Source organism: Giraffa tippelskirchi, chromosome 4 (genome assembly GCF_054371585.1).
Source record: "Giraffa tippelskirchi isolate mGirTip1 chromosome 4, T2T-mGirTip1v1.2.pri, whole genome shotgun sequence".
Taxonomy (NCBI): Eukaryota; Metazoa; Chordata; class Mammalia; order Artiodactyla; family Giraffidae; genus Giraffa; species Giraffa tippelskirchi.
In genome coordinates, this window is record NC_137278.1 from 96,439,721 (window position 1) to 96,465,504 (window position 25,784).

Consider the following 25,784-nt stretch of genomic DNA (forward strand, 5'->3'; position numbering starts at 1 on the left):
TTGGGGAAAGCTTCTGGAAGAGAAAATGTACACAAGTGAGGATTAGGAGTCCTGTTTCCTGGTCCAGGCCCTGCTGTTCTGTGGCCTGAGGGCAAGTCATGTAAACCTTCTGGGCCTCAGTTGGGAGCCTTGGACAAATCTTCTATATCTGGGTAGGAAAAAATCTCAATCATGTAGAGGACCTTTTCAAGCCTTACATACTTTCATTCACCCATGCTCCTTACCTACTGTGAAGTGTGAAATATTTCTGATAAAATACTCCACCACCAGGAAAAGAAGGTGGGGGGGGGGCACACATGGAGGTCTGAGGTTTGAAGGTACACTTTTTCGTAGAACCTTTGTAATATTGGAAAGGCCTCGAGCGGGTTGTGGTAAGCGTTCCCATTCCTGGGAACGGCAGGAAGTAGATTCATTCGTGCCTTCCTGACAGATGCCCCTTCACTGCAGATGCTTAAGGCTGTGTGAAGCACGTGCTGAAGGACACAGAGCCCCCAGGTGGGTGGAGTATGTGTCCTGGAGGGAGGCGAGATCTTTCCAGAGTCCGTCCGTGAACTACCATCCTGGTGAGTGCCCTGGAGAAGAAGTAAATGCTGCGTGGCTGAATATTCCAGGGCCAGGGATGCTACTCTGAGGAAGTCATGGTTGACCTGCCCTCTGAAGGATGACTTGGAACAAATGAGGAAAACCAACAATATGCAAATCAGCATTTGTCGGGGAGAGAGAACCGTGAGAAGGAAAGAGAGAACAGAGTGGGCTTGGGAAAGACATTGTGAAGAAAGCCTCATTCTGGGAGGTCACGCCGAGTGCTGGTCAATGTCACTGAATTCAAAGGCTAGAGAAGTGTCTCACTGAGACCACAGTTGGCACTTCCACCAGCAAACACTGCTTTCACATCTCCACAAAACCACCTCCTGTGCTCTGGGAGTATGTTACCAGCAGTAACCACACACTGTGTGGTTCAGCATCTCTGAAACTTAAAATGGTCCCCAGAGTTGGCTGTGACCTGACGTCCCCATTCCTTGGAGCCTGTACTGTGTCTTCAGCACAGGGCAGTGTGGGTGATAGAACTGGTGGCTCCAGAGCATGAGACCCAGCCTGCCCTTGGAGGATGTGTCTCCTTTTGGTCTTTTAGGTTTCAGCCCATCAACCTGTAAATCTAGGCTCTGGGGGTCATACAACTACCAGAGTTGTGCTTGTATTTGGCAGGGCCCTTGCATGTATCCAGTGGGTGGACTAGATCCACCTTTGCAGTAGTGGCCACCTTTCCTTCCACACTTTGATGGAGCCCCAGGTGCATGGAGGTCACACCTGCCAGTTGTGTGCTGTGCTCCTAAGGAGCCTGCCCTGCTTAGATTGACATGGTTGGAGGGGCCAATGCTGCAACTCTGGGGCGTGTGCGATGCCCTGGCCACCCTGTCCATGGCACAGCAGTTGGGGAAGGGGGTGGCCGCAGCCATGATGGATGCTCTCCCATTAAGGAGAAGAGCTCATCTGTAAGTCCCCTATGAGGCATGGCACCCTGTCCAAACCCTATTCAGTTTGGAGGCTTCAGTTCAGTTCAGTTCAGTCGCTCAGTTGTGTTCGACTCTTTGCGACCCCATGAATTGCAGCACACCAGGCCTCCCTGTCCATCACCAACTCCCGGAGTCTACCCAAACCCATGTCCATCGAGTCAGTGATGCCATCCAGCCATCTCATCCTCTGTCGTCCCCTTCTCCTCCTGCCCCCAATCCTTCCTAGCATTAGGGTCTTTTCCAATGAGTCAACTCTTCACATGAGGTGGCCGAAGTATTGGAGTTTCAGCTTCAACATCAGTCCTTCCAATGAACAGCCAGGACTGATCTCCTTTAGGATGGGCTGGTTGGATCTCCTTGCAGTCCAAGGGACTCTCAAGAGTCTTCTCCAACACCACAGTTCAAAAGCATCAATTCTTCGGCACTCAGCTTTCTTTATAGTCCAACTCTCACATCCATACATGACCACTGGAAAAACCATAGCCTTGACTAGACAGACCTTTGTTGGCAAAGTAATGTCTCTGCTTTTAAATATGCTATCTAGGTTGGTCATAACCTTCCTTCCAAGGAGTAAGCGTCTTTTAATTTCATGGCTGTAATCACCATCAGCAGTGATTTTGGAGCCCCCCAAAATAAAATCTGATACTGTTTCCCCATCTATTTCCAATGAAGTGATGGGACCAGATGCCATAATCTTAGTTTTCTGAATGTTGAGCTTTAAGCCAACTTTTTCACTCTCCTCTTTCACTTTCATCAAGAGGCTCTTTAATTCTACTTCGCTTTCTGCCATAAGGGTGGTGTCATCTGCATATCTGAGGTTATTGATATTTCTCCCGGCAATCTTGATTCTAGCTTGTGTTTCTTCCAGCCCAGCGTTTCTCATGATGTACTCTGCATATAAGTTAAATAAGCAGGGTGACAATATACAGCCTTGACGTACTCCTTTTCCTATTTGAAACTATCTGTGGTTTGGAGGCTTACGTGCCGTCTTTTCATTGTAACCATAAAACTGTTCTATCAGGCTTAATGTTTTTTACCCTTTGCTTGCAGGAGAGTCGATCTGGAGAAACCAACAGCTGTGTTGAAGAAATCATTCGGGTAAGGATATTCTTTTAAAAATTTTACCAATTGGTTGATATAGGTTTTAAACTGAAGGAGGTGTGCGGCTAGAGTGTCAGAGTGAGCCCGTTGTTCATGTGTTGCTTGATCTTTACCCTTTCACAGGGTAATCACCCAAGTTGCCTAAATAATACTTTACAAAACCATGCTTCCTTTAGAAACCTAGGAGCTACACCTCCATCTGGTCCCTTTGCACAGGCTGAGGTGACACCGCATGAAGGGGATCAGCTGGAAGATAGAGCAGCAGAGTTGAGATGAAAAATATGGCCATGTTCACGTTTGGGTGCCCCCATTCATCTCCCTACTATTTAAAAGCATCTTTTAATAGTCCATGCTTCCCAGTCAGGCAGGGGTTGCCTGGTTATTTTTCTCCCAAACTTAATTAGAATCAGAAGCACTCTGACAAAGAGGTAATGCTCAATGCTGAAGATTTATTTCTATATTGTTACGCACGTTATTATTTCGCCTGGTCCTCTCTGTAAGCCTGTCCTTTTCATCATCATCATCTCACACGCGCACCTTCTGTGAACTAGTTTCATGCACAGATTCACTTAGGCTGGGCTGTTCTGCCATGTTAGTGTTCTCCTGAGTATTCAGACTGATAATCAGGATGTCCTCTTCAACCTATATTTTTTTCTTCACTCATATTTTTTCATTGGAATAACCTAATAATTTATGGCTCTCAGAAAGCTGATATTACACTGGGCAAAACAGCAGGATAAATCAGACCAGATGGTGTGGCAATTCCCTATAAATAAAAAATAACTTTATTTTAATATGTTTTTAATGTTTGGACACCTTACATACTTTTTTTGAATTGCTTGTGAGCTACAATAATATAATTATTTGGTTTAAAATTTTACATTGACTGTCAAATCATTTTCAGAGGTAGAATATTTTTATTCTTCCTGGAAAGTGTTATTTCACAAATCTCGTCACTGTAGAACTCATGAAAATAATTAATTGAAGTTTGGTTTGTTGAATTTGTAATCATTTTTGTTTTTGTGGCAGAGGTTTATAGAGAAAACAGTTGTCAGAAAAGTGTGGCAGCTTCATTCCTGGCATTTAAGTATATGCTGAATAAAATACATATTGTATTTTATATCTAAATTCTCTTTCCTGGAGCCTTGTTTCAGGCTAAAATGCAAATAGTGTAAAATGCTAATGTACTTGTCCTATTTTTCTCTTTCAACATACTTTCATGTTTTGGGTCCCAGTGTTCAGCGTTTAAGCCATCTTCCTTCAGTTGGTTTTGGTGTCTGTCTGAAAAATGAGACGACCACAACATACCAGTCCTCTTTTTGGTTTCACTGTGTTAAAAATCCTGCCCCTTCTGATCCTTTTTGTCTTTTCTGAGGATATGGAAGAGCTCTGTCATTTGACCTTTCTGCTCTACACTCCAGGCAAGGCTTGGCGTTCATAAAGAGCTTGAATAGTTCTCATACCAGAAGGATATGTGTTAGATAATGCAAAAATCACTTAGAACTGAATGCTGCAGTCAAGTGTTTAAATCATCATTTGTTTTTTAATTAAGAGAGCTGATTTGAAGTTCACAACCTCGCCTCACTCCTGCCTCCCTACAATACTGACCCCTAACCCATCATACCACGGATGCCTCCCCTGCCCACCTCAGATCAGGTGTGGAACAAGAGGCAAAGCCTGGACCCATGAGATAACTGATTTATGCACATGTGCAAGGTCAAGGGTGGGGGCCGCTGCCTTCCCTGGAAGACAGCTGAGCTCTAAGTTATGTGCTTCCTAAAGGCCACGAGGAACAACCAGCAAGGAGATAGTGTAGACTGGGAGGTGATGGTGGTGCTGGCGCTGTCATGGGAGCATTTTCCTGTCCCTTATCTGGCAGTCTAAGGTGTTAGTAGTGGCCGTTGGTACTTCGGGAGCTCCTAAAGGAGCATGTGCGTATTCCTAGTTTTTGCCTGGAATGTGTTCTTGGCTGTCACCTGCCTCTCACAGCAGGAATACCCAGGATCTTCTTGGCTTCTTCTAAGCATCTCCTCTCCTGCAGACATACGCACAGGGTTCCTTCTCAGGTACAGCCTGCTGGGTTGGCTGTGTGTCCATCATATATCAGTGTCCTTCCCACATGGTGGCCCCAGTGTCTAGACTTTAGAATTCATGATTTTGTGGGATGAATGAATAAATGAGTGAGTGAGGGACAGAATACTCTAAAGGAGTATGTGATGGCTCATGAGTGGATTCCCTTTGCTATAAATCATGGACAAGATGCATTGGCTGGGACTTCCCTGGTGGTTCTGTGGTTAAGACTCTAAGCTTCCAAAGCAGGGGGTATGAGTTCCATCCCTGGTCAGGGAACTAAGATTCCACATGCTGTGTACCTTCCCCCTAAAAAAAGAGGTGTATTGGCCTTTTTAATGCTGGGTTACTGTGGACCATCTTTGTGGAGCCCAGTTTTCCTTACCAAGTTCTCTCCCCTTGGGATCAACTCAGGCAAACCTGATGTCATCAAGGTCACCAGAGGTAATTATTATTTGCAGGCATCTCATTCTGAAAAGCAGTGGCTTCTCTTGTTGTGGAGGAAGAGGAGGGTCATGAAAAATGCCTTAAAATAATTAAAATTGAGATAGTCATTGAACAAACGTTAGTATGCCCTTTCCATGTAGGAGGTACTGGGCATCAGTAGTAGGTTTTAGACAGATGTGACCCTGGCCCTTTTGGAACCAACAATGTGCTGGAAGAGATAGATACTACATTATTTTTTAAATCTCACAATAAACCTGTCCTGCTATTTGTGATAAATACTCAGGGTTTCCTGAACATTTTCTATAGCATTTATTACCTAATTTGTGATCAAGAATAGTGTCCCTGAGGAAGCAACCTGTGAACTGAGTTGGAGGATGAATAGGAAAGCAACCTAAAGAAAGTGGTGGGGCTTCCCAATAGAAGGAGCAAAGAGCTCGGCTTGTCAGAGACCTGGGAAGGAAAGAGGAGGCCCATGCGGCCAGAGGGCGGATGGGAGAAGCCCGGCAGGAGAGGCCAGTCATTCGGTACCTTGTCAGCCACACTCAGGAACCTCTAAGCACCAGGGAGCCCGTGGAGGATCGGAGCTGGGAAGGATGTGATCAGACTGGCTGTCATGGGGAGGAGAGGAAGGAGGAGGGGAAGGCTGTTGCAGCTGCCAGGGGAGGGATGCTGGGTAGAGACCTGTGAAGATTGAGGGAGAGGCTGATGTTGTTACCGAAAGAGTGGTTACTGAAAGCCAATAAACAGGCCAGGATGGTGAAAAGGAAAGTTTGCTTTATTTTAGATGTTGGCAACTGGCGGAGGAGGACTGCCATCTGTACAAAGGCAAGAGCTTTTATAGACAGAAGTGCGGGTCTGGGGGGGGGGGGGTGGATACCTGCAGAAGCACAGCACAGTCAGCTCTGACAGTCATCTTTAAACTGGTCATCGGTGGTCTGACCAGCATCATCTTGGTTGTTTTAGGTACAGTTAATCTTCAGTTCTACGATTGGTTTGTTCCCATTTCTTTGAGGCCAGTTCTCAGAATTGTGTCAGCTAATGTAATGTCATGGGTACAGTCTGGTCATCATGTAGTTAGCTTCGTCTCCCTGGGGTTTCAGTATCTATAAGACAGTTCACAGGGTATGGCTCAGAATATTATCTATAGCCCTTGAGAAGGAGCTAAAGGTCCTTGACTGTGCTTAATGACTACATTATTCTTATTTGGTCTCCTTTGTTTTGTCTCTGCATTTCTCATTTCTCCGATTAAGCTTATTCTCTGACTAAAGTTTTCCACAGGCAAAAGGCAAGCAGAGGACATGGCGGGGTGGGCGTGGACAAGGACCATAGCGTCCTGCCCTGTTTAAGTGTTGGGCAAGAGGAGGGAGTACATCACACGATCGTTGTCAGGTATCTTGAGTTTGAGGTGCCTTGTGATATTTAAGTAGACGTAGAGAATGTGCATAAGCTCAGAACAGAGGTCTGAAAGGCAACATTTTGGATGAATTAGCACATTGGTTGTAAAACTAGAGAAATGGGTCCGTTTGCCAGCAGAGAGACTACAGGCTGACAAGCGATGAGAGCCTAAAGTCTACCATTTCAAGGCCAGGCAAGGGAAGAGCCACTGGCAAATGCATGTGAGGGAGAGTCAGCAAAGAAACTGAGGAAAAATCGTGACTGAAAAGTCACAGAGTCGAAGCCAAGAGAATTTCCATTCAACTGGGCTCATAATTTCCCAGAGGAGAAGAGAGAGGAGGGTGGAAAATCACCCAGAAGATTGGAGAGAAAGGTCATGGATGACCTTATGGAGTGCTGTTTCTTTTTTCTTTTTAAATTTACTTTTATTTATTTATTTTTTGGTCACACCATGCCGCCTGCTGGATCTTAGTTCCCTGACCAGGAACTGAACCTGTGCCCCCTGCATTGGCAGCTTGGAGTCAACCACTGGACTGCTGGGGATGCCCCTGGAGTGCTCTTTCTGAAGAGGAGATGGGGCAGAGTCCAGACTGGAGAAAACTGGGGTGGGGTCCCTGAGTTTAGAAACCACTCATGAGGAGAGGCCATGGTTTCCATTCATGCTCTTCATCTGCACGAAATTCTATGTGAGTGTGTGTTCAGTTGCTCAGTCATGTCCTACTCTTGTGAGCCCATGGGCTGTAGCCTGCCAGGCTCCTCTGTCCCTGGGATTCTCCAGGCAAGAATACTGGAGTGGGTTGTGATGCTCTCCTCCAGGGGATCTTCCCAACCCAGGGATTGAACCTGCATTTCTTGGGTCTCCTGCCTTGGCAGGTGGATTCTTGACCACTAGTGCCACCTAGGAAGCCCAAATTCTATACAGACCACCACCAAGAATGGGCTGACATTTATTGAGCATCTACTATGTCTGAGACACTCTTCTAAGGTTGTTGCCTATGTTTTCTCATTGGGCCATCACAGCTGCCTTCTGTGTAACTATTATCATCCCCATTTTACAGAGGCAGAAACTGAGGCAAGGGGAGGTTAAACACAGCGAGCCAGGAGCACACAGCTGCCATGCAGTAGAGCTGGGATTTTTGTCCAACTCTGTCTGGGACCAGCACCGCCCCCTACCTGCTGTGCTGTCTTATTAAAGCAAGAAGCACCCCCCTGGCTCATTCATGAAACCACTCAGGCATTTTGCCATGAAAGGGAGGTTTCCCGCTCCCGTGTGTTTGTGATCTGAAAGTGCCCAATCACGCGTGCGTGCACTTGAACTCATGGAGGTTTTATAGCCAACATTAGCAATCTCACCTTTAAACTTCTTTCCTCTCCCCTCTCTTATTTTTGCTGAGGTGACTGTTTTCAAGTCATTTGAATATTACATTATGTTCTCAAGTACAATTATTTTTTATCCTAGCTCAGAGAATTTCATTCCTGGGACCTAGTAAATCTATGTATTATGGCAAAATTCATTTAACCAAGGGACAGATTATAACGGAGTTCTATGGAGATGAGCTCCAAGGGCTGGGAACCCTCCTGGCTTGACATATGTTTGTAACAGACAGTTTTCTAAGTTACACTGTATTTCATCCTTAAGGGCTCCAGTGCTGTAATCCTTAGGTGCTTTTCCTACCATTATCCATTCGCGTAGAATGGCATTAACATTTGTTCAGCAAATAAAATCCATTTACAATGTAATGGGGTCATGTGGGGCTGAAACTAGAATGCACAGATTTGATGCCAGACAGCTCTAGATGGTGGTTATTGAGAGGCACCCTCATAAACGTAGGGAGCTTTGGTAATAAGAGACCAGTGTTAGAGATTTGGTTTGGATATAAAGAATGGATTTACAGACAGTTTCAGGGCACCATCTGAGCAGATTATCTTCTTGGCTTTCATCTTTAGTCACTAATTTAATTCCAATTTCCTGCAAAATATTCTTGGTAGATATGTACGTAGAGTTGCCTTTCTGCTGTATGAAGTGGGTAACTGGGACTTGTTTAAATTCTGGAGACCCATGCCAATTTCCTGACACTGAATGGCCAGGTGTCCAGCAAATAGAGGGAACTCAATTTCCTTGGTTTTCTAGAAACTAAGGAGCCTCCTAGACAAAATTTCCAGCTGTGTTTCTGGGAGGTCTGTGAAAGAGGAGAGAGCTGAGGTTACCATCACATACCGTGCACATCATCATGCCACCTCAACATGACCATGAATGGTATGCCAAGAGAAACTTGATGCTCAAATGTCTACATGCTCCGTAATCCAAATGAAAATACATGTGTGTGTATGTGCTCAGTCGTGTCCAACTCTTTTAGACACCATGGACTATAGCCTGCCAGGCTCCTCCATCCATGGGATTTCCCAGAAAGAATACTGGGGTGGGTTGCCATTTCCTCTTCCAGGGTATGTTCCTGACCCAAGGATAAAACCTATCTCTTGCATCTCCTGCATTGGCAGACAGATTCTTTACCACTGTGCCACAAAAATACATTAACCCCTCTTGGAGAAAATAGACTCTTGTTTTAAGTGATCTGTTTGGGTCATTTGCAGAACTGAACTGAGCTCAGATCTGCCCTGATTCCAACCAGACAGGCATTTTCTGCCTCATGTTGTTTTCTTTGTAAATTATTTCATTTGTTTCAAGTAGTAAGGATTTTATTCATGACAAAATGAAGCCCACAAGTGGCAAAATCAGGCTGGGCATAACTGCAGAGGAGCCCCATTTACATATCCCATTACTTGGTATAGTAAACTAGAATCAAAGCAAAAGTAACAGTGACGGAGGTCTGGAGAAATTCACCAAGCAAACTGCGTGTCTTATCCAAGATATATGAGTTTCACTTGGCAGTGTCTTGTTTTGATCTTTCTTTTTTCATTTGACCACCCGGATGAAAAGACCCTGATGCTGGAAAAGACTGAGGGCAGGAGGAGAAGGGGGCAACAGAGGAGGAGATGGTTGGATGGCATTACCGACTCAATGGACATGAATTTGAACAACCTCCGGGAGATAGTGAAGGACAGGGAAGCCTGGCATTCAGTAATTCATGGGGCACAAAGAGTCAGACACAGCTGAGAGACTGAACAATGACACAAACACCATGTAAAATATCTTATTTTACATCTGAAGGTGCAGTTTTGCTAGATGTTATTAGTGCTTTTGGCTGAAACCAGAAACCCTACTTAAGTGGCTCCATGTCTCTGCCTAAGGCATCCTGGTGCCAATGAGGGGTGTCCCGCAGCCTGCTGCTAGTTTCAGGGCCATTGGGCTACACTCTGTAGGCTTTGTGGGGATGCCAAAGCTGTTTAGTTTCTAACAGAAGTGGGGTGAGCATTTTGTAATTCAGAATCCGTTCTGAGCCCAGAGGCTTCAGGGCAATGGCCAGAGGGACCTCGGAGGTCTAGAAGCTCCAGTCTGGAGTGAATGACTTTGCCTTTGTGTGTTTACCTGTTCATGTGCATGGTTAGACATCACAGAGGCTTACAGAACCAGGCGTGTAGAAGCACAAGGGGATGTTAGCAGGCCCAGCTGTATGTGGGAATACATTCTCTACCCTCAGAGTCATGTGTGTGTTCTGATACCATAGTCAATATCTTTGCTCCCATGTTTGTCAGTATCTTACTGTGAAGGGGCCACCTGGAGGAAAGGAGCAGGTCCACAAATAGTAACAACAGCTGGATGTTACAGGCTGTCAAGGAAGCTCAGGCTCTGGTGCCTCCTGCTGTGCCCAGGTTGGGCCAGGTCTGCATGTCAGTAGCCAGACTGCACGATGGTGGGGTTCCCAACAAGGTCAAAGACACAGCTTCCTCATTTCGCATCAGGATACTGGGAGAACTTCACCACTACATGAGAGGACCAGGGCGTTAAATATACTTGATTTTTAAAGTTTTCTATTGCTCTAGCCTTGTAAGGTACATCCTCAAAGCCAGAGAGATAATAAGATTGAATGTGACTCGAAGTAGATTTACTCAGTGCTTGAGAACGCCTGCCCAACTCACAGGAGGAGCTCAGCCCGCGCTTACAGGACAAGTGGATTGCACAGAGAGAATGTGGGCGAGAAAACAAATAGAGATGCATTCCTTTGAAAGGCGGTGTGCATGGTTCAGCCCCAGCAACACAAGAATGTAGAAGATGTGACAGAGCCAGCCATGAGGTCTGTTGGATTACACAGTGTCGTGTGTCCGCTGCTGTTTTCATAACATCTCAGAGTATTTTGCTTCTTTATATTTCAGCGAGTCTTCATTCTCATAAAGATAAGCACTTGAACTTGGAGCCTGTGCAAATCCTTATTTATCTCTTTCCATGAGTGAGATTTACCATTGCAGTGTTGTGAGCCCTTGGTGGGCATTCAGTGCCACTGACCACCACTCCCGCCTCAACGTGCCATCTCTCACACCACGTCCCCCTGGGTTTACTCCCATCCGGGTGGCCGTTCCCTCCCAGTCTCCTCCATGGACGTCTCTCCCTGTAACTAACTGTCCCTTAGGTGTAGGTCTCCTACCTCGGCTCTCTCTCCTTCTCACAGGCTGGCTACCTCGGTTCATGTTCACATCTCTGCTGAGATGGGTATCAGGTGTATTTATCAAGCTCCGTTTCCTGATTTTCATGCTCACTTGTCCCATGCCCCTAGATTGCCCCACCAGATGTATCATGATACCTCTGCCCTGAGGTCACCTCTCACCGCAACTGGCTTTTCCTCTGCTGGCTATCTCCTGAATCTCCTCCTAATGGGTCCATTTCTTCCTGTCCCTGTCACCATCCTTCAGTCACATCCTTTCCCACCTTGATTACTCCAGAGACCCCCTTTTCGGCCTCCAGTCTCCTGCCTCCCTCTAGCTCTCCCCAGTGCAGGCAGAATCAGCTTTCTAAAGAATGTTTGCTGGAAACACGTTAGTGGCTTCCCCAGGCTCAGGACATGGTCGGGTTCCTGGACGTGGTCTACAGAGCCACACGTGTTCTGGCTCCCGTGGTGTTCAGCCTCGTCTCTCTCCGCTGCCCACCTCCCACTCTGTACACGACTTCTGTACAAGCAATACCACAGCCCTCTCCTTCCCCTCCAGGCTTCACTCTTACTCTGTCTACCCCTGACCCCAAACATCCAAGTGTTGCTATCTTTTTCTCTAAGCCTCACTTAAGATGCCACTCCCTCCAGGAAGCCTTCCTGATTGCCAGAGTCTGAATACATGCTCCTGTTTTATATTCTGCAAGAACTCTTTACTTTTATCATAGCGCTTATTGTATGTACTCATAATGGTCTTTCTTAAGCCCCATTATGCAGTGACCATTATCTCCAGGGGCTAGCAAGCAACTAGCATGTAATGGATATTTAATTAATGCTGAATACGTGAATAAGGAATAATGAATGACTTGGACCTTTTGCTCAATGTCTGTTTTTGCTCTCTACCCTGTTGTCCTTCCCAAAAAAGATTGAAGTGCTTTTTTGAAGCATAAGCTTGAAGCATAACCTGAAACATAAGCTCTCCAAGGACAGTCAAGATTGTTGGGTTACCTGGGAGCATTAAGACACGTTCTGCAATTGGGACACATTCAAGAGAGATGAGAATTCACTTAATAACTCCTGAGGGTTGGAAGTAGAAAGGACATACCACTGATGTCCACACCAGAAAAGCTCAGACCTTTTGGGTAATATCTACTAACTGTAGTCTGATTATCTTTCATGAGACTGAGTTTTCTGTTTTGATATCTGATGAATCTACAAGTTGAAGAAATCAAGGTAATAAATTTGCAGGGATAATTCAGTTAATTACGATGTTGATCATGGAACTTGGAGAGGAAAGTCAAAGCTATTTCCATGACTAATATGCTCCATCTAAAGCCATTCTTGGAACAATTAAAGCACCATCTACCCAAAGTTATCAACTCAAGAAGTACATTTTAAGACTGTGCTTACTATCGTGAAAATCATGCACAGTGTTCTTTATTTTTTTCACTTGGAGAGTTGTGATATTACACTGATGTGCTGCACATTACTATTTACATACTCACAGGAAAGTTTTGAATAATTTCTAAGATCGAAAATGATCATTTGAGGATTGACAAGATATAGGCCTGGAAAGTTAGAACATCTATCTAGATATTAATCATATTTTTTGTTTTTTAAACAAATTTATTGAGAATAATTCACATACCCATTGAACTTTTACAATCTGGTGGCTTTTAGTACATTCATATAATTGGGTGTCCTTCATCACAGTTAACTTTAGGACATTTCATTACCCCCAAAAAATAACCCCCACTTCTCAGCCATCACCTTTCTTCCTTCCCCATCTGCTCCAGCCCTAGGCAACCATTAACTCGCCTTTTGTCTCTATAAATTTGCTTATTCTAGACATTTCATAGAAATGGAATCACACAGTATGTGGTCTTTTGTGGCTGGCTCCTTTCACTTACCACAGTGTTTTCAAGTCCATCCGTCTTTTAAACAAGACATAATTACCTGTAGTTCTTACACTCATAATTATTTAGACATTGCTGTGTGTGCTCAGTCGCTCAGTCGTGTCCTATTCTTTGTGACTCCGTGGACTGTAACCCACCAGGTTCCTTTGTCCACGAGGTTTTTCAGGCAAGAATACTGTAACAGGTTGCCATTTCCTCCTCCAGGGGACCTTCCCGACTCAGGGGTTGAACCTGAGTCCCCTGCTTGGCATGCAGATTCTTTACCACTGTACCACTTGGGAAGCCCATGTAGACATTATAACATTAAAAAAAAAAAAACCAGAAACCTGATTTTTTTTTTTTGCCATTTCATGTATATGTTGTCTTGTAAATTCTTACATATTTGATTTATAGTTATGCAGTTCTTGTTTTTTTAATAGTTGCTGGAGGCAACTATGGAGAAGGAAATGGCAACCCACTCCAGTATTCTTGCCTAGAGAATCCTGTGGACAGAGAAGCCTGATGGGTTGCTGTCTGTAGGGTCACATAGAGTCGGACACGACTAAAGCGACTTAGCATGTATGCATGCGTTGGAGAAGAAAATGGCAACCCACTCCAATATTCTTGCCTGGAGAATCCCAGGGTCGGAGGAGCCTGGTGGGCTGCCGTCTATGGGGTCGCACAGAGTCGGACACAACTGAAGCGACTTAGCAGCTTAGTAGGAGGCAGTGAGATGTAAGTATTTTAAAAACATAGGGATTGAAACCCAGGACATTTTTCATGACTTTTAGAACATGCGCCCATATTTATCTACATGTTGTTTTGTTCTGATTTTGAAAGCTGTCCACACACACAACCGCAATGTCAGAATAGGAAATCCAGTCTCAACATTCTTCAGGCTCCAAATTAACTGGTTTTTGCACATGAGGCATTTTCGCATTTGTATGTGGCTCCATTCATGGGCCCACTTGTAGCTGAGAAATTCTGGAGATTCACTGTGCTCAGCCTGCTTCCTAACACTTTTAGTTCTGTTGATAAATTAGGAAAAGGACACCCCTTTCTGTCTCTCCAGGTACAGTAGTCCTCTTTTATCCACAGTTTCAGTTACCTGTGGTCAACTGAGGTCTGAAACGATAAATAGAAAATTCCAGGAATAAACAATTTGTAGATTTTAAATCACATGGTATCCTGAACAGCTTGATGAAACCTTGCACCATCTCACTCCATCCCACCCGGGATGTGAACCATCTCTTTGTCCAGTGCAGCCCACCCGTTAGTGACCTTGTAGTCTTCTTGGTGTCTTGGTACTTGTATTCAAGTGGCTCTAATTTTTCTTAATAATGGCCCAAAAGTGCAAGAGTAGATACTGGCAATTCAGATTTTCTCTGACTGTGCTTAATTTATAACTAAACTTTATCCCGTGTGTGTGTGTGTGTTAGTCAGTCATGTTCAGCTCTTTGTGACCCCCTGGACTGTAGCCCACCAGGCTCCTCTGTCCATGGAATTCTCCAGACAAGAATACTAGAGTGGGTTGCCACTCTCTTCTCCAGGGGATCTTCCCAGCCCAGGGATCAAACCTGGGTCTCCTGCATTGCAGGCAGATTCTTTACCATCTGAGCCACCAGGGAAGCCCAGACTTTACCATACTTATGTATTAACATACATAGGAAAAACCATAATGTATGCATGGTTTGCTGCTATCTGTGGTTTCAGGCACCCACTAGGGTATTAGAATGTTTCCCCCGTAGATAAGAGGGGATTGCTGTATTGGGTTGGAAAATAATTGTCATATCCTGACACTGTTGTTGCTGTTTTTAGTTGCTCATTTGAGTCTGACTCTTGCAACTCCATGGACTGTAGCCCCATAGGCACCTCTGTCCATGGGATTTCCCAGGCAAGAATACTGGGGTGGGTTGCCATTTCCTGCTACAGGGGATCTTTCTGATCCAGGGATGGAATCCTCATCTCCTGCATTGGCAGAAGAATTCTTTATCACTGAGCCACCAGGGTATTCTGACACTAGATAATCTATTTTATTTATTAGAGTTTCCTCTTCTTTTGCCTCCCACTAAAAAGGTGTATCTGTTTATCCAAATGGATGTCTTTCTCCCCTGAATTTCTTAAAAATTTACAGGAGTGTAACTCATGGGTAGTTTATTATTACCCATGTTTATTAGTACAGCTTTTTCACAACAATGTTTTCATTTTAATGCCTTATTTTTATTGTAGTCCTAAATAACAAGAGTTCTGTGGAATTAAAATTACTAAACATTTTATATTCTACTCCTTTTTTTTTTTTTTTTAAAAAGGTATTTTTCTATGAACATCAATTAGGCTTCTGGAATCTGATTAAAAAATCTTAGCTTAGCATTATTATTGATACATTATATGCTAATTTAAAACTCTATTCTTCAGTTACTCATAAATATCTTTTTAATGATCTCAAATATAGATTTGTCTCGGTTTATAAACTGCATATTTTCTAAAAGTCACCCTGGAAATCTGTATTAGTTAATTCAACATTATTGGTATATCTATATCTGCATATTTAATTTATGAATCATTTTCGTCTTTCCTTCTCTGGCAGTAACTTGGGATCTCATAGTATTTTTGGTCATTTTTAAACCTGTTTTTTGAATTCAGTTTAACAGTGGATACCTGGGTGGAGGACAGGGAAGGGTAGGCTTTTAAAAATAGAACCTAAATTTAGCCAAAATTGTTGATACGGCATCTAAAAAATGACCAATTCCCCCGCAACGTACCCTGGAAGCCAAATGACATTCTCTGACCCTGGTGAGTCAAAGACTCAGCTTCAAACGGGAAAGCCATTTGAAAACTCAGCTGCCAATAAACCAGAAAGAAAGAGAAAAAAGGGAGAAAGAAAATTCAGCCACGATGCATGAAGAAGGTGGTGTCCTGAGTGATTCCCTCCAGGACCCCAAGATTAAAACCTCCCCTCTGGGCTGCAAAATCAGCACTGATCATTCTTTTTCCCTTTCTATTTCCTTGTTTTTGTTTCACCAAAGTCTCTCACTCACACCTCCACCCACACCCCAAGCCCAGACTCTGAAAAAAGGCAAGTGAACACTAAGTTCTTTCGGACGTTGGCGGTTATTGTTATATGAAATGAGGAGCCCGCTGTGACGTGAATACAGACCCAGAAGCAGATTCCTGACATGTTCAACACAGTGTAGCCGGTGATGGGGGGAGGGGGGCCTTGGTAAATGGAGTCATCTCGAAAGACCATCAGCAACCCTTAGAAAGTTGAAATGATTAATTACTTCAGCACAAAAGGAGACTTGTTGAGAATAAGCAGGGGACAGAGTGCCAGCTCCAGGGGTGACGGACTTGTCTGCTTAATAATGTGTTTTTAAAGTGCGTGCCACATCAAAAACCAAGCACGTGCTCATGGGGGAAAATGGAAAGAAAAAGCAGTGGGCAAAATATTTGGTGTATTAGAACACATGTTTTGGAGGTCAGATTAGCAATAACTTTGGTTGGAGCATTTTTTAAATGCATTCCTTCTGCCCACCCAACCTCCCACCCACCCCCAACCCCACCCCAAGGTCTAAGCAGTGCTGGGAAAACTCAGGATGTAAAAACTTGCAGGACATGTGCTGGACCTTTTATTACCAGAAATGATAAAGAGCCATCAGAGCCACATTGCATGACAGCCTCCTTTTCTTGAAGGTGCAGGGATCTGAATAGACTCTGTGGACCAGAACAGACCGCATGAACTAAAGCAACAGAAGCAATAATAGTAGCATGGCGTATCATGCATCGATGGCTTTCTGTGCTCTTGCTATGTGCTATCTCCTTTAATCCTCACTCTAACCCTGGATGAAGTCATCCTCATCTTCCAGAGCAGGATAAGGGGAGGGAAACACATAATAAATGATAGACATAGTTAGGGTTTAAACTCCAGACTCCAGAGCCTAAGTTCATAAACCAGATAGAGTGATTTTCAATACATAAGACTAGGCAAATTCTCCTTGTGGGGATGCATCTGGATTCCTGTGTTTGTATCACCTCTCTCTCCTGGCCTCGATGATATAAAAGGATGCTCGTGGCTGCCACTGTTGCTTCAGTGGGAAGAAGCTGTACAGGGCTTCCAGCAGTTTGGGTGAGGATTGATACCTGCCATGTGGCACAAAGCGTGAACAGGAGTACTTTTGAGGGACTTCCCTGGTGGTCCAGCGGTTGAGAATCCACCTGCCAATGTGGGGAACACAGATATGATCTGTGGTCCAGGAAGATCCTGTGTGCCACGGAGCAACTAAGCCCATGCACCATGACTACTGAAACCCGTACACCCTGGAGCCCTGTGCTCTACAAGAGAAGCCAGCACAATGAGAAGCCCGCGCACCACAACTAGAGAGTAGCCCCTGCTCACTGCAACTAGAGACAGCCCTCGCATAGCAGTGAAGACACAGCGCAGCCATAAATAAATAAATAAATAATTTTTTAAAAAAAGTAAAAAAGTTGATAGCTCCTTACAAATTGGTCTCTAGCATGTATTTATGTATCACCCAGTTACTGAGGAGTGCACCTTGAAGCACAGCGTTCTTCTGCATCAGCCTGTGTTTTACCTCCCTCCATAAAGCTCTATTACTGACACCACCTGCCCATATTACTCTACGTAAGAGCTTCAGCAGTCAACACTGTCCTCTCCAGGAGAGGGGTGGATAAAGATGGAGAGTCAGAGGCCCCAAGAGGTCCAGTTGGCCACAGCCCGCACCCCTGCCTGCCCGGGTGTGAGTTTTCAACGCAGCTGGAGCTCTTGCATTAGATACTCTGTTCAACAACAGCTCTGCCATTGACCAGCCCGGTGACAGCCAGTCAATAGAGATTTCAATACAGTGTGCATTTCGCAAAGAAGGAAGACATTGTTCTCACTCATTATGTGATGTGGTTGTAACATCTATTGCCAGATAAATTTGTGGATACACACATCTTCGTGAGTTAACATGTCTAACCAAATGTTTTCATTCATCACACACAGTTCTGGAGGTAAACCAATCTTGCAAAGCTGTGGTTGAAATAAACAGTTTATTTTGAAACTGATGACTGTTAGCTGCTATTATTCTCATTAGGATAATCAAGTAGTTTCAAATTCATTAGTGATGAGGTTCACTTAAGGAATTATCCATCTGTAAAATCCAGTTGTAGAGTATTGACGAGATTATCTTTATTGCTAGGAAATCATTGCTTTGCTTAAGGACTCCTGCCTATAGGAAAGGATTAATGTAGGGTTAATAGTAAATTCCCCTAGATATCTAGAGTCTAGGTGTCTGCTTACAGCTTGTTTTATAAGGTAATATTACTAGAAAACAAAAGCATTGGAATCGCTTTGAGTTTGATTGACAAACAATACAATATAAAGACAATACTTCCTCGGAATAAATATCAAAGCCAGTGGGACATTATAAATCACTTTATAAAAATACCGTTTTTTAAAACAACTGTTCAGGTGCATACACTTGCAAAGCAGCCACAAAGCAACTAAATGCAGACTACACCCCCTGGTGGAACATTGTTTGTAGGTGGTTGATGGTTTTTTATCTCTTTAAGTACAGTTAAAGTACTCATTTAAATTTCTTTGCCTCCTTAGTTATGGTAAAACTACCTTCATTTGTGTCGATTTATGCCCCTTTCGTTGCTTTTACAAGTATATGGTTATACCAATTATGCCTAATTATGAATCAGATTACCCAGGCACAGTAGTTTTCATAATATATGTTCTAGTCTACCATGTTTCTAAAGACTCCTTCTGAGAGCTCACAAAGGATTAAAAACTATGCATAGCTTCTAACTTACAGCGGTATTTTCACATTGAAATAAACTTGGTAGATTGCTTGAAGCAGCTGTCTTATTGGCAAATGACGTAGAACCCTCCTACTTAAATATAAATCCTTCCCATGTTAAGATGTATCCAACTGAGGCGAGCAGTGTAAAACACAGAAGTCTACTTGGGCTTGGAAGAACAGTTAAAGTAGTGGGAATCTTCAAAGAGGTAGGTTCAGAAAATCCCCAACTTTAGACTTCCCTGGTGGTCTAGTGGTTAAGAATCCTCCTTCCAGTGCGGGGGACATGGGCTCGATTCCTGGTCCAGGAAGATCCCACATGCCACGGGGTAACTAAGCCTGTGCACCCCATCTACTGAAGCCCATGCACCTAGAGCCCGTGCTCTCAGTGAGAGAAACCACCACAATGAGAAGCCCACACATTGCAATGAATAGGAGCCTTTATTCTAAAGCTGACACACAGCAACAAAGACCCAGCACAGCCAAAAAAATAAAAATAAAGAAGGAAAGAAAATCTTTTAAAGAGGTATCAAAAAAAAAAAAAAAGAAAGAAAGAAATCTCCAGCTTCCACATGGACCCTTAAAAGAAGAAATGAGAAAGGAAATAGGTTGATATTCTTACACCGTGTAGGAAGGATTGTCACTTGATTCGAGCTCTGCCCTAACTAGGTGCACCTTCCTTTGACAATATGGCATCTGTTGCTTGTTCTAAATCAAAAGACAAAAACAAGTTCCATTGTCACATCCTGTTCAGTAGGACTCTCAGGAGGTACATGCTAAAATAGAAAGTATACCTAATAAAAAGGTTTACCATTTTGTTAGTCGCTCAGTCGTGTCTGACTCTTTGTGACCCCATGGATTGTGACCCACCAGGCTCCTCTGTCCATGGAATTCTCCAGGCAAGAATTCAGGAGTGGGTAGCCACGCCCTCCGTTTCCCTGGTGGCTCAGACAGTAAGGCGTCTGCCTGCAATGCGGAAGACCTGGGTTGGATCCCTGGGTTGGCCCTCCTCCAGGGGATCTTCCTGACCCAGGGATCAAACCCAGGTCTCCCACATTGCAGGATGATTCTTTACTGTCTGAGCCACTAGGGAAGCCCCTACATTACGGTAGTATCTACCATCCAGGTTACAAATGAAGCATGATTGTAAGAAAATCTCACATCTCAGAGACAAGGCTTTAGCCAGGTAGAAATAAGCATGTCTGTTTTTCTTTAATTCCCTCACATTCTCAGCCTTCTTAATCCTTTCCAATTTTCCCTTTGCCTTTTAAAAAAAATTTTACAATGAATTTGGCCTCAGACGAGGTACACGGACCTCAACGAAATCATTAGCCAACATCTGCGTGAGGGTCCTAGTGCCCAGGCCTTATTAAATAGTCCAGGTCAGAATCTGGTTCTATAACTTCTAGAGGATCAACCAGAGGGCACAATTAATTCTTATTAAAATCAGTTCTCATTTTAGTAAATATTTCATATCTGGAGGTTCCCAGTACTACTTGAAGAGCTATTTTTAAAAGCTTTGTGAATAAAACTAAAACTAGTACAACAATCTTCTTACATAGATACTATGTTTGTTTAAAATGAGCACATCCCAGTGTGATTGAATTAGGGTTCTTTTTTTAAATTTTATTTTATATTGGGGTATAGATGATTCACAATATTATGTGAGTTTCAGGTGTATCAGCAAAGTGATTCAGTTATCCATATACATCTATTCTCTTTCAGACTCTTTTCCCAAATAAGTTGTACAAAACATTGAGTAGAGTTCCCTGTGCTATAGGTTCTGTGGGTTATCTGTTTTATAGATAGTTGTGTGTACATATTAATCCCAAACTCCTCATTTATTCTGGATTGATCTTTAGAGATGTGCCAGGGGCAGCTCCGCAGCCCACCTCCTCACTTACCCCCAATGCCAGCCAACAATGGCTGTCACTGTAAACAGATTAGGTGTATATTACAGTGTCCTTGAAAAACTTTCTGTTTAGCACCGCATTATCATATAGCGTGAAAACGTTAAAGAAAAGAAGCGCAGACTTAAAACTGTGTCTTTTTTATGAAGTCAAACCGTTCATTTTGACACTTTATGAATAAAATGTTCATGTTGCGAGAAATGCGATAATGAATTGTAAAAAGACATAATCAGCAATGACTAAATAATTAAGGGAATTGAAATGCAGAGTCATTTGGGGATGCATTAATAATAACACGATTTGTTCCATATGCTAAGGAATTCTGTTTTTAGAAAATCAGTCATCACACATGCTCCATGGCAAAGACGGAAAAAAAAAATGATGTTGACTAATAGGAACTGTAATTAGATGTTCTGCTTTTAAACAGCTGAATAAAAGATGAAATCATATAGAAAGTATATTTAGGTACAAGTCAGAAAGTAAACTGATTATTATTCATAGGGCTGTTAATAGGAACTGTAATTTATGCATCTAGTGGGGATTGTATTAAGCAATTAAAGGGAGTCACTCTGGGCTTCCTTTATGCCTTCGAATTTGTGTGTTTTCCTTTACCAGTGATTCTCATTTTTCTCATCCTCTACCAGTTTAACCATCAAAGTCACGTCTTAAGGTGATGTGAGCATTCTGGGACTTGGCAGGTCTTACCTCCAGAAGATGCCACAACGGGACACCCAGCATGCTCCCTGAGACTTTGCTGGGCTCCACCGGCAGGCGAGCATGACCTTCCAGCTTCTGTTATTTTTTCAGCTTCAGGGGTTTCTTCAAAGATCCCTGGAAAAGATTTCATTTCTCATAGCCTCTGCGGGTAGCCTCCAGATGGGGAGAATGGGTGATGGTGACCAAAAAGCAGTCACTATAGATGGTCTATGGAGTGACCACATTTCACGGATGTCCATCTCTTGGGTGCAACATGAGAATCAGTCCTTTATTGTTTAAGTTAAGACATCAGAACCCATCTGTGAGATCATGATTAGAGCAAACAGGTTTCTGACCTTGGATTCTCCATGAAAAAAACGTACCTTTTTGGAGAATAAAAGAACCTAGAGTGGCAAGCAGGCATACCAGATTTTAACAAAACTCCTCCACCTCCCTGGTTATATGTGTTCAGGTACCTAGTTGCCGGTGAGTATGGCAGGCTGCCGCCATCCACAGCTGCTTCTTTTATTAATACACAGAACATTAAAGCAAGTAGCTCCTTTCAACCCTGGGTGTGAAGTGCACACGTTGCTCCGCTGCTCCTCAGCCCCTTGGTGATGCTGGCTGTATACGTAGCCCTCCTATCCTCTCGCTCCATCATTACATCACTGTCTACAGTGAGGACCAGGGATAAGTTCTGGGGTGATGCGGGGAGAATGTCGGCTCTGCAAGAGGTGTAGGCGTACTGTGTGTTCCTTATGAAGTTTCTGAACAGCCCCACACCTGGGCTTCCTTTCTTTTTTTTTTTTTTTATAAATTTATTTATTTTAGTTGGGGGCTAATTACTTTACAATATTGTAATAGTTTTTGCCATACATTGACATGAATCAGCCATGGGTTTACATGTGTTCCCCTTCCTGGACCCCCCACCCACCTCCCTCCCCATCCCATCCCTCTGGGTCATCCCATTGCCCTGGCCCTGAGCCCTTGTCTCATGCATCGAACATGGAATGGGCTTCCTTTCATACAATAGAAACAGGATCTCTTCTCGCTTCTCTGGGCGGTAGATGTTGACATGACATATCCTGTCAGGGTTTTGCAGTATGAGTAGATTTTGCTGGACTGGAATTCTGCCCATCTAGGTTTGAATCAGGGCTTCTCAGTGGGCACTAGTGGTAAAGCACCCACATGGGTTCGATCCCTGGGTCAGGAAGATTCCCTGGAGGAGGGCATGGCAACCCACTGCAGTATTCATGCCTGGAGAATCACATGGACAGAGGAGCCTGGCAGGCTACAGTCCATGGAGTCGTAAAGAGTTGGACATGACTGAAGAGACATAGCATACTTGCACACACAGGTTTAACTCTGCTGTTTTTGTGACTTTAAGAGAAAAAAAATTCCTCTGTGCCTCAGTTTACTCACCTGTAAATCAGAGATAATAATACTTTCCTTACATGTCCTGCAAAGTGGTGATGAGGATTTAATATATATGTCCAAGTATTTTAGCAACTATAAATCATGTTGTAAATGCTAGGGTTTTTTTTCTGATGGTAATTAATATTTTATGCATTACCTTCCTTAGAATACAAAGTTCTCCAGGTGATAAACAGTCTTGAACAGGTTGCTGGGCTGTACCATAGAATTCATAACCCATCATTAGTCTTTAAAAAAAAATTTTTTTTTAATGTATGTATGTACTTTATTTTTGACTGCAGTGGGTCTTCATTGTGGCACATGGACTTTCTCTAGTTGCAGTGAGCAGGGGCTTCTCTCTAGTTGCATAATGCAGGCTTCTCATTGCGGTGGCTTCTGGTGCAGAGCATGGGCTCTAGGTACATAGGCTCAGTAGTCGCAGCGCGTGGGCTTAGTTGCTCCGTGTTGTGTGGGATCTTCTCAGACCAGGGATCAAACCCTTGTCCCTGCACTGGCAAGCAGATTCTTAACCACCAGGAAAGTCCTCATCATTGCTCTTGATAGACAGATACTGAATCATATACAGACACTGTGGGGGACAGAGTCATTCCTAATGTGATTAGAATTGCATTCCTAATCCCCAGAATATGGGAATGTGTTATGTGGCAAAGGGGAGTTAGGGGAACAAAGGAATTAGGTTGCTAGGCAGCTGATGTTGGGATCGGGAAAGATCCTAGACTATCTGGGTAGGTGCAGCGTAATTACAGGTGCCCTTATAAGTGGAACAGAGAGGCTGAAGAGAGAACCAGAGAGATGGGGGTGTGAAAAAGCCTTTACTGGCTTTGAAGATGGAAGGAGGAGCCATGATCCAAGAAATGCAGGCAGCCTCTAGAAACTGGGAGGGGCAGGGAACAGATTCCACTGCTGCTGCTGCTGCTGCGTCGCTTCAGTCGTGTCCGACTCTGTGCGACCCCATAGACGGCAGCCACCAGGCTCTGCCGTCCCTGGGATTCTCCAGGCAAGAACACTGGAGTGGGGTGCCATTTCCTTTGGGCATCCAAAACAGAACACCACCCTGCCACTATCTTGATTCTAGCCAGTTCTGGGCTTCCAAGTTTCTGACCTGTAAGATAATAAATACACACGCACTAATCAGTGACTATGTATAAAATGAGCTTTAGGCACTCATGAATTTCAAGGCTTCCCTAATAGGCCAGTGATTTTTCCACTCATGATCCTCTGGAGTTTGACTCAATACTCTATCTCTCTCTATCTATCTATCCATATAAAGCCCAGGATAAACAAAAAGGTCTGTTATTCCTGGAGTGAATCTGGAGTGGAATGATTTGCATTCCACTAATTTTGAAGTGATTTGTTACAGCAGCAATAAAATGAATAATAAAAACCAACACAAGCATATAAACAGATTTTGACAAAAGTAGGTAGACGACGTTTTTTCAAATACTGCTCTTAAATACCCCAAAGCCAAGACTGCATATGACCATGATTGCCTGGAGGCGTAAGAATCTAATGCTCCTACTTGAGCCTGGTTTGCCCAGGTATTTGGACTAATCCTGTCCTTTGCTTTAGCTTTATTTTCTAGCTTAAATAAGCAATAAGTTTATTGCTTTGTGCCCTGTGGGTATTCCATAACTGACTGTCTGACAGTGTAAGTGTTGTAATTATTTCCTAGACAAGAAACCAGGTGAGGTGAGAAAGCCCAGGTAAGATGAGGGAAAATGCCTGGGGTTGCATAGCAACTGAAGGATGCCTAGCTGCCTTGGAGTGGTCCTCACCTACAGTCACTGCCCTTCCTAGTAAACAACTCATTCCACTCCAGATTCGCTCCATGGATAACAGATCTTTTTCTCATCCTGAGCTTTATATGGATAGATAGATAGATAGATAACAGATCTCTTTCTCATCCTGAGCTTTATATGGATAGAGAGAGAGAGAGAGAGAGAGAGAGATAGACAGACAGACTATTGAGTCAAACTCCAGAGGCTCATGAGTGAAAAATCACTGGCCTATTAGGGAAGCCTTGAAATTCATGAGTGCCTAAAGTTCCTTTTATACATAGTCACTGAACACTTACTCTATTTCAGCACATGTTCTGAAGCCGGCACTGTGAATCAGACAGATCCATTCCCCCAAAGATGTCCATGTCTCCTGCACTGGCAAGCGAGTTCTTTACTGCTAGCACCACCTGGGAAGCCTGGGGTCCAGCATACTATCTTGCAAATAATAATAAGCATTCCATTTTGAATGCTGAATCCTTACATGAGTGTCTCTTATAGTCCATGGCACAATACATTCAAGTGGGTTTCTTTATTTCAGTAGTTTTTCATCATTTCTGAAAGAGAGATATAGATGAATCTGGGAGACATACTGATGGAATGTAGTAGTCCATGGAAACCTCTTGATTTCTCACAGACCATGGACTCGATCATGACCTCAAGAATTTATCAAAGCCATGTTTAAGGGCTTAAAGCTCAGCTGAGGCCTAAATCTTAGCCTAACCCCCAAACATTCCTTGTTTTGTTTGGGTGGGGGGACTGGTACTTCAGGGCTGTTTCTTGCACCCTCAACAGTCACAGAAGGAATTAGGAACCTGGTGGAAGGGGAGAGAACACAAATAGGTGAGAGGAAATGGCTTGGTATATGGGTTGCTACCTGGTCTGTTGGTTCTTTCCTGTAAGTTCACAGAATCCCCCTTAGAAGGACTGGCCATGAACTTAAGGCAGGAATCCCTGCCAAACTTGAATCCCTGCTAAAGTTTCTGTTCTTCCTTGGGTAGGGAGCTGTGATGTCCCCAAAGAGACCCTTTAGTTTTCTGCTCTCTCAGCTGATAGAAGGGTCTTCCTGGTCAGCCGAAACTGTAAATTTGACTCCTCGGTCCTGGATTTTTTTTTTTTTTTTTTTGCCCTGAAGTCGGAAAAGCCAATCTAATCTTCTACCTCTGTGATGGACTAACTGAGATTAAGATTCAGTACTCTGT

The 25,784-nt window shown here is 43.7% G+C and overlaps 1 protein-coding gene across 2 annotated transcripts in view; it reads left to right on the top strand.

Moving 5' to 3' along the window:
- Positions 1-25,784, top strand: part of AFF3 (ALF transcription elongation factor 3) — a 555,281-nt gene that overhangs the window by 261,619 nt on the left and 267,878 nt on the right. For both annotated transcript variants that reach the window (XM_081484340.1, XM_081484341.1), the window contains exon 6: positions 2,565-2,612. In XM_081484340.1, coding sequence (XP_081340466.1) covers positions 2,565-2,612 — 48 coding nt within the window. The remainder of the gene's footprint in view (positions 1-2,564; positions 2,613-25,784) is intronic.